This window comes from Neospora caninum, chromosome X (assembly GCF_000208865.1).
Source record: "Neospora caninum Liverpool complete genome, chromosome X".
In the NCBI taxonomy this organism is placed as follows: Eukaryota; Apicomplexa; class Conoidasida; order Eucoccidiorida; family Sarcocystidae; genus Neospora; species Neospora caninum.
Genome location: NC_018396.1, coordinates 5,309,596 through 5,319,427, shown reverse-complemented (window position 1 = coordinate 5,319,427; position 9,832 = coordinate 5,309,596). Strand labels below are relative to the sequence as shown.

General features: G+C 50.7%; 1 protein-coding gene across 1 annotated transcript; it reads right to left on the bottom strand.

Moving 5' to 3' along the window:
- Positions 1-523: 523 nt before the first annotated feature.
- Positions 524-8,076, bottom strand: NCLIV_050990 (hypothetical protein; the record flags this gene model as incomplete). Its single annotated transcript, XM_003884653.1, has 13 exons — positions 524-591; positions 1,101-1,197; positions 1,688-1,750; positions 2,503-2,562; positions 3,414-3,473; positions 3,930-4,064; positions 4,656-4,704; positions 5,001-5,138; positions 5,237-5,318; positions 5,655-5,788; positions 6,515-6,594; positions 7,241-7,319; positions 7,958-8,076. The coding sequence occupies 13 exons, from the start codon at positions 8,074-8,076 to the stop codon at positions 524-526; spliced, it is 1,164 nt and encodes a 387-aa protein (XP_003884702.1).
- Between the last annotated feature and the right edge of the window lie 1,756 nt (positions 8,077-9,832).

Below are 9,832 nucleotides of genomic sequence, written 5' to 3'. Positions count from 1 at the left end.
GGGAACCGCGGCGACGGCGCATTCCATCAGACACCCACAGAAAAGCGCGAACTCACGACAAGAAGACTGTCGAAAACAAGTGGAAGTAACAAGTCCCCATTCGCCCTTCGTATCGCAAACACGCGACAGGCTGATTCCCTCGAGCCTTTTTTCCTTCGCCGTGCAGTCCCCGACTCTCGCATGTTTCGTGGAACTGGACTAGCGAGAGAGCCGAGCTCAAACAAACAAGAGCTTTCTCCCCGCTGGAAATGACCCCCCGCCTCTCCACACCTTCACACTGTCTCTCTTTCCACATCTCACCTTTTATCTTTTCCCTTCTCTCACGCCGCCCACTGCCTTTTTTCATCCAAAACGAGACAGCGTGGCAAAACGCTTGCTCCCTTGCGCGCTACACAGCCTTTGCCATTCCCTCCCGCCGGTAGAACCTGCTTCACCCGTCACTCTCTCTTCTTGGATCGCCGCGCCCCGCTCGTTCTTCTCTTTTTCTAATCGGGCGCGTGCGCCTCGTCGTCCCTCTTGTTTTTCACGGCGCAGCGAGGCAGTCGTGGATCCGCAGCGACAGGGAGAGGAGCTGCAAGTACGGACTCGCCCCTGCGGAAACGGAGACATTCGCAAAGCGGGGAAAGGCAAGGGTGTTCCCCTCGTTTTGCGGCCTTTTTCTGAAGAAAGCCGTTCCACACTTCGCAGCGAGAAGTCATCAAAAACCCCCGACGGAAGAGCAGCGGAAAACTTTGAGAAGTCCTTCGATGCGCAGCGAGGGGCTCCACACAGAAGCCGGGGCGTACGCACGACGAAACGGGAAACAGGCTGCATCGGAAACAGTCAAACGCGTTTTGCAGTCCACTTCCCAGACCAAAACCGCGACGGATGCAAGTGGCCAGCACGCAACGCAGGCCAGCGAGACTTTGGGGAAGACCAAAACGGGGGAAAGCTAAAGCAAATCGCAGGAGAAAGAGACTCTTGGGGTTTTGAGGCGAGGGAAAGTGCCGACTGACTAGGAGAACAAACGGTCAGCGCACAGAGACCGAGAAAAAAGCCGAGTCACCGAATCGGCTGAGAAGAAGCAGGAAAAAAAGAGAAAACTCGGAGACCAAACTCACCTTGAAACACTGCGTACTCCTTCTGCGCAATGTCGTTCACCACGCGAGCCTTTTGCAGATCTTTCAGATGAGGCGAAATCACGACTTGTCGAATCATCTGAAAAAGAAAAGGACCAGACACCGCAAGATGTTCTGGAACGGCTGGCACACGCCCGTCATGAATACAGGGTGTCTCACATGCATCTTTTCCTAAAAACGCCTCTTGTCCTGCTGCAGCTACCTCTCCACCTGCCGGAATCCACATGTACTCCACACACCAATATGCACATTGCGGTGATGCACTCGCCACACTCTGTACCTCCGTATCTATAAACATGTATGTATGTATGTATGTATGTATGTATGTATGTATGTATGTATGTATATATATATATATATATATATGGGGAGAGACGCACACCTGCACCCTTTTGGCCGACCGCGTCTCGTTATATCATGAGCTGTCACCCTCTCTCGTTTTTCTCCTTTCCGTCTTTGTCAAGATGATGCACGACAGAAAGAGGCGTTGACATGGCAGCTTCGAAGCGAGGTGTTTTACTTCGCAGACGCATGCTCTCCGTTATTCTCATGCGCTTCGCACGGCTTACCTCCTGAAGGAGGAGGCAGACGTCCCATCCCTGGCTGATAACGTTGTCCACTTCGGAGCTTGCCTGTTTGGCATACATCGACAGAGAAGAGAGGATGCAGCGTTTTCTTCCCTCGACAAACAGAAACCAAACCCGAGAAAGCCGAAAGGCGAACGCTCGCGAAACAGAGAAACGCCGGATCCCCACCACACACCGAGAAATGGAACAAACAGCACGGAAGAATGAAACCCGCATATACTCACGGACAAACATGCATTTATACACATGACCGTGTAGATATACACAGACGAATATACATATATATTGATATACACACTTTTCTCTCTACATATATACATACATATAGAAGCATACTTCCTTGCACGACTATGCGGATTAAAAAGAGGTAGGGCGGCTGATCAGACAGAGAGATGCAGAAACGAAGACGACTCTTCGGCGTCGACAAGCAAATCACACGAAAGCAAATCGACCCAGCATGCCAACACAACTGTCTCCACATCCACAGAAACACTGACATGCTCTCTCGCCATATCTCTCTCTCTATATATATATATATATATGTATACATGCGTCAGCATTAATATATGTATCTTCCGCTGTGCTTATAACTCTCGCTCTGGTAAGATTACCGATACGCATATATATATATATATATATATATATACTGTTCTTTGTGTGCACTTCCTGACAGTCTTTCTCGCCATATGTGAAAGTGCAAGTCAGTGCGGCTAGATCAGAGAAAATTGAACGTGAGAGAAGGAGGATGTTTTAAAATTTTCAATTAAAAGAAATATTGGCTTTGTTTCTTCACATACCGCATCCGGCGAGGCCTGGCAGGCGCGGAGAAAATCCGTGACGATGCGAGCCGGCGGTTGCTGAAAAAGCACAAGATCCCATTTCTTCCTCTTCTTTTATTCCTGTCACTTCTTTCATTCATTTCGCTTCTTTTATTTCTTCCGCTTGTTTTATGTCTTCCGCTTCTTTTATTTCTTCCGTTTACCGTGCTCTCTCCTCTCATTGCCCTGTCGACGCTCTTCTCTCCTTCGCGCGCTTTACCAGTCACACAAAGACACCCGTCCCATCTTGAGTGGGAAAACCGTTGCACGAAATGAAAGTGAACGGCCAGGATATCTCTTCATGTAACCACCTAGCGCGAAGTCGACGGATCCCTGGCCTTTCGGCGTATGTAGAGATAGACACAGAGAGAGGAAGGAGAGGGACAGCGCACAATGACAAACGCATGCATCGGCAAACGACACATGCATGAGTATCATCATACGTCTCCTTTCACGCCTCAACAAAAAATACCGACATGCATATCTATATAGCCATATGTATGTATGTATGTATGCATGTATGTATGTAAATTTATACTTGTATGTAGCGTGAATACAGTATGGGCGGAGGAAGCATGTGCCTATTTGCGCACATACATGTGAAGACGTAAGGCCAAAGAGAAACACGAGAGGAATCTGGAACGCGCAAGGTCAAACAGAAGAGACAGGGCAGAGGGCGACCCCTGCTGAAAGAGCATCTGTCCCTCATATAGCATTTACATGCAGTAATATATGTACACATCGCCACGCAGATGTACAGATGGAGTTTGAGTTTGATACATACATAGAGCTTCATATATAGAGAGAAGGCGAAAGACAGAAATGAAAATAATAGGTATGACGCTTGTTCGTTGAAGTTTTCCGGTGTGGTTTAGCTTTCTTTTTCCTACGCCTGCGACTTCAAGAATGGCATCTTCAGTTAAGTTGTCGTCGTAGATGCTGGCGGCCGACTGAGAAAGAAAGGAGGGAAGAAAGAAAACAAGATCGGACGTTTCGCGTTTGGCGTGTGAGGCCAGGAGCAGCGTCGCCCAGGACAGCGCGCGCGCGAGAGGCAGACCGTGGAGAAAACACGAAGGGAAAGGGACACAAAAGGAAAAAGCAAACGCGTGAAAAGAAGGTGACGAAACGGGAAGGACAGGAAAAAGAGAAGAAGCGACGCGCGCACTTGCCACCCGCAGGGAGATCAACGAAGCAGCGGACGACCCGGAGCGCAGAATTGAGAGAAAAACTCCTCGTGCATGCGGCGCGGAAAGCGGGAACCGGAGAGGCAAAGAGGGAAACTTGCACAAAACTGGAAAACACAGCGTTGGAGAGGAAGTGCCGAAAAGCCGTCAGCAGGGAAGAAACGGCACGCGAAGCTGACGCAGAGAAGCGGAAACGAAGGACAGAAAAATGACAGAGCGCACCTGGAGAAGAGTGACAGCGCGTCGCAAGTCCCCCTGGGATATGCGAAGAAGAGCGTCCACGGCGCCTGTAGTCACCGCCAGGCCTTCGCTCTCGCAGATGTGGCGGATGCGCGCCTTCTGAGCCTCTCGGGCCACCTGCGACGAACCAGCGAGAAGAAACGGAAGACAAGAAAGATAAGAAAGGAAGAAGGAGAAGACAACTGCGAAGGAAAGGCGAAGAGGAAGAGAACGGAAGAAGGAGAGAGACGGTGAGGCAGAGAAGAGAGACGGTGAGAATGGAAGAAAGAAAGAGGAAGAGAAGAGACAGACAGAAAGAGAAGGAAGAGAGAGAAAGAGAAGAGAAAGGGAGGAAAAGCAGAGCCCCCACAAGCCGAAGACAGGGAAGAAGGGAAGGGAAAGAGGAGAAGAGAGGAGGGAAATAAGGAGATATAGAAATACACATTAGAGAAACATATATAGACATGGTTATACCATTATGTCCTGAGAGGGATAATCACACCGGTAAACGAAAAGACAGCGATAGATATAGGTAGAGAGTTACACCGACAGGCATATATATATAAAGGTATATACAGACGCATACGTGGAGAAATAAGCTTGTGGATGCATAGAGAGATCCAACGGAAGCGTATCGATATATCGACGGCTATGTGGTCCTTTGCATGTGTTCTCGCCTTGACTGTTCTGTTCTTGAGAGAAGTAAAACTCTGCGACATGGCGGCTTACAGGCTCAAACCGATGGGGCGAACACCGCGAAAAGATGGGATCGATGATTCTGAGAAAAACGCGCAAATGAGACGTTCGACAAAACGAGTGAAAAAGGAAAGAAAGAATCGAGCAGTGCATGCTAGAAGAGAGCCGGAAACGAAAGAGCAAAGGGAAGGGACGATGGGCGAATAGAACGAGGAGAGCGCAGCGGCGGCCGAGACTCCGACACAAAAGAATCTAGAAGAAACAGGAAAATGGAGAGAAACGAAAAGAAGAAAGGCGGGGGGAAAACTAGAAAACGCTCGAGGAACAGACGAAGTCGGACGAGAGTCGTGAAGACAGAAGAGGTGTTAGGAGACGAACTTGTGGACGTAGTTGCAGATGATGATGAAGCGGGTTGTGCGAGAAAAAGCTTCCATGATTCTCCTCAACGCCGACTGGGCGTCTTGCGTCATCATGTCGGCTTCGTCGAGAATGACAATTTTCCACGCAGGCATTTCCCTGGAGAGAAAAAACGCGCAGCAGAAAAGAAGGGATGAAAAGCCCGTCCAGTGCGACACGGAGAGGCGAGATCAAACGCACGGAGACAGAAGGCTCACCTGCCGGTTTCGGGGTTGATTTTCCCCTTTGCGATGTTCGTTTTTGTGTACTGCTTGATTCGCTCTCTCACTACCTTGATGCCTACAAAAACACCGCGAAGCACAGAAGAGAAACACAGAAACTATTAACTGAAACGCGAAACTCTGAGGCTCCCTTCGCCATGGTCTTAACCTTTCCCTGTGCTCTGTCCGTACACCTCCTTTCTCGTCCTGAGAATCCCGTCCCTTTCCAATCGTTTTCGCGCTCGCTATCCAAAGACGTCCCCCCGCCACCCCACAAACTCTCCTTCGCTAGCCCTTGAAGGCCACCTCTCTCTCTGTGTCTTAGTCTTTTTCTCCCTCATCTTCCCCCCCTCTCCCTCCCTCTATCTCTTTCCCTCCAGTGTTCTCTTTCTCTCGTTCTCCCTCTTGCCCCGACTGTTCCTGTCCTGTTTGATAGGCGCTCCTCTCCGGACAGTCTCTCCGCTGCCCAAGCACACCCCGTTTGGTTTCCGCTTGCCTCGATCGTCTGACGCATTCAACTCCAGCAGGCGGTTTTTCGCTTCTTCGCGTCTGCCAGAAAGACAACGATAACCAATCGCATTTTCTTTTGCGAAAAGGCCGAGAGGAAAAGAAGCCAGAATGACAACACGATGACAGAGAAAGAAGAGTGGAAAAGGCAAGGGGATGGAAGACAGTGAGAGAGAGAGGGAGAGGAAAAGAGAAAGAGATAGGGGAGGAGAGAGAGGAAGGGAGAGAGAGGAAGAGGGAGATAGAGGGAGCAGGAGAGAGAGAATGAGGGAGATAGAGGAAGCGGGAGAGAGAGGAAGGGAGAGAGAGAATGAGGGAGAGAGAGGAAGCGGGAGAGAGAGGAAGCAGGAGAGAGAGGAAGCAGGAGAGAGAGAATGAGGGAGAGAGAGGAAAAGAGAAAGAGATAGGGGAGGAGAGAGAGGAAGGGAGAGAGAGGAAGAGGGCGATAGAGGGAGCAGGAGAGAGAGAATGAGGGAGATAGAGGGAGCGGGAGAGAGAGGAAGCGGGAGAGAAAGAGAGGAAAAGGGTGAGATGAAAAGAGAGGAAGAGAGAAGACAAGAGAGAGATAACAGCGCCATGGTCTCACCACCTAGCAATTTGCATCGCCAAGGAAAGCATCGAGAGATGAACAAAACACCCAGGAATCATGACAGCAAGGAGATTTGTAATTGCAGCTGCGCATTCCTCACTTGAGATGAAACAAAACACGAAGAAACGGGAAACAGGAAGAGATAAAACAAGAAAGGAAGAACGAAACGGCGTTCTCACCCAAACAACTCGCGAACGAGGGCCAAAGCTGCCGACGTTTTTCCAGTTCCTGGAGGCCCGTAGAAGAGCAGGTGTGGCATCTGCAAAACCGACGGAAAAGAAATAAAACCGCGAGAAAGGTATTTAAGACGCGAAAAACAGAGGCTTCACCACTCACACAAAAACCTCGCACCATCTTTCCTGTGACACGAAAGGTCAGGCACGGAAGCATACGCACCAGATCTGTCTATCAATCTATCTACATCCATCTGTCCATATATATATATATATATATATATATATAGAGAGAGAGAGAGAGAGTAGATAATGTATACATATCTGGGTATATCTGTGTTTTCTGAAGAACATTCATGCACATACATATACAGCTACAGTTACACTTGAATTTTTCAGAAGAACTTCAGGAACACCTTGCACCTGCATGCATGCCTCTGCATAGACAGACAGATGGAGGTAATCATAGAGACAGGGTGTATACGTGTACATGGAGATTTATATGCAAGTTCAGGCCGACGAGTCACGATATGCATGCGTAGAGATGCACACAGAGGCAGTTCGACGTAGCCCGACGTGAATGTACCAAGAATACAATGTTGGGTGAAGACGAACATCCGTATATTTGTGTGGATGTTTGCGTTGTGTTTTCCTTTTTGTGCCCCACTTCTGGTCGTGTGGTTGGTGTTCTGTTCCCAGGCTGCCTCCGTGTTTCTCCTGCGTCGCGCTTACATTTCCAGTTTCCAGGATGCGTCTGAGCATCTTTTTCGGTTCTTCTTGGTGGGCCATCTCCTCAACGCGTCGCGGGCGACTTGGATGCATCGCAGCACACAGCAGAGAGACAGAAAGAATAGAGGCGGAGACAGCGCGGCAGACGTGCGAGGAGAAGACGCGGGAGGACTCAACAGACGCAGCCCCAACCGACACGAAGGAAAAACTTGAAGAAAGGCGGAAAGGAGAAAGGGGAACGCTTGTGGAGGTAAGGAGAGAGGAGAGAGGTGAGAGGGAGCCAAAGGTCAAAAAAATGGCGAGGACAGGAGCTTGCAGACTGAGGAAGTTGGAAAGAAGAGCAGGCATACCGGGACGGACAGAAGAAGGGAAAACGCGAGACACCAAGAGGCGTGCTACAGCAGACCGAGTAGGGCACAAAAAGAGAGTAGAGAAGGGGAAAGGCGACAGAAGGAAGCCACTGCGTAGGGTTCAGAGGCGCATGCAACGGGAGGCAAAAAACAGAGGGTGAAAGGCAGGGGAAAAGGTAAAAGGCGACGAAGAAGACAGAAACTCGCGGGCGGGTCTCGTGACGCAAGAAGCCTTTAGTGCAGACAGAAGCAAGCGACAAGCGACTCTGAACATAGGAAAAATTCCGCATGGTGTTCTGTGCATGGGAGGTTCGAGAAGCGAGGAAATTACAGATCAAAGAAGACAAAGTTGGAAGCGCGAGAAACGTACTATTTCTCCACCCAAGGAACCACATGGGCGGCGGTGAGCCGACTGGGCGCGGAAGCGGCCGTAGCGAAGGGCGAAGACGCCTTCTCCATCGGAGGAGGCGCAGAGACCGCAGACGCCATGCTGTGAACGAGAGAAGAAATCTTGAGAGAAAGAAGCCTCGCACAGAAGAGAGCGAGAAAAAAGTGGCTTTCCGGTGTCGCGCAGGGTCCCGCACGACAACTGGATCCTTTCGGGTGTACGTACACCCCGGCACACCGCCGTACACGTGTAGAGAAGGGAAGCTGCTGGGTAGGCGTGGACGTTTGGGTCGCCAGAAATTCGAGGAAAATCCAAGGCTCCGGCGCGTTCTGCCGGCGGCGCGCTAGGCCGTGATACGCCTCGCTTCGGAGTTCCGACCCAGAAGACAGCGGAGACGGACAACCAGGGGAAAGAAAAGAGAAGAGGAGGAGAGACAGAGACACAGATCCGGATTGAAGCCTCCTGCGAGAAGCGAAAAGGGAAAGCGTTTGGCAATTTTTCACTTGTCGCGTGTGCACCCCCCTCGAGCTGTCTCTTCACAGCCTGCTGATTCTGCGCCCGCTCGTTCGGCAGACACTACAGGCGCATTTCGAGGTCTACCAGAGTGTAGAAACTAGAAAAAACGGAGACAGTCTCCGCCAACTGGCTGGAAATTTCCGCCAGAAAACGACAAGAGAGAAGGGAGGGGCGACCGGATCTCGAAACGAGAAACGAACGTGCATGGAGACACGGAGAGAGGCCGGACAGCGCATGCACATGTGCAGTTTTGCCGGACCTGGCTCGGCCGCTATTGTATACGCATCGACCTTTTCGTTCACCGGGCGCCGGCACGAGGAAGGAGAGAAAGAGAGTGCGAAACAGACTAAAAAGTAGAAGGTAGTCCCATCGCCATCTTATTTGAAATGTGTCCCGCGATATTTTCTGCGACGTCTCCTGTTCCGCTTTCTTCTCCGGTATACACAACCTGTGAAGACGCGCGCGCGGCTTCTGACACATCGCGGCCTCTCTCTCTCAGCCCCCGTTTCTTCTCGCTCCAGATGTGCGTCTCGCCGTGCGTTCTCTGATTTTGAAGCAAGTGTTTTTCGAGGTTTGTGAACGTTTCAGGCGTTTTGAACACGAAGAGAGGAGAAGGGAATGGACAAAGGCAACTGCCTATTTCGGGAGAACTTTGTGAACAGCCGTGGCTGCGAATTCGCCTCGGTCTCCTGTCAAGTGAAGCTCACAAAATCGCGCGTGTCTCCGCCCAGCGAACGTGGGACTGGGCCTTGCTCTCCCAGCCTCGAGGCCTCTTCTTCCTTTGCCTGTCTTTATCTGGCGCCTTGTCCTTTTCCCTCCTTTTTATTCGCGCTTTCCATCGTTTTTGCGTCAACATTCCCCTCAAGAAAGAGGCCAGTCAAACGTGCCTTTCCTCGGGTCATTCCCTCCCGCGGGAATTCCCGGTTTTCTTTCTGGCGCTCGGCCTCCGTTCTTTCTCTTCTCCGACGAAAGCGATGGCTTGTAAAGTGGTGGCGGAAGAGAGGGAGTGAAGAGGCGAGAGAAGAAGAGAGAGAAGGGAAGGGTGAGAGGACGAAACCACGGCATTTGACTGCTAGATGCAAGCAATACATGAACAATGTTACTTCTGGAAGCATGTCTCTCTCAGGAAGGAAAGAGGAAGGCACCCTCACCTCGTGGACTGTGCTGTTCGTCCCGCGGAAGGGGGTAACGACGAAAGCGAAAGAAAGTCGGTTTTTGTGGACGGCTGCAACTTCACCGTGTTTAGGTCCTTCTGCGTTTTCCTGAGCGCGCCGCCTTGGACCTGATGCGAAGAGTTCCAAACACGTGATTGAACAAGTCCAGGTGTACATCCACGTGAAA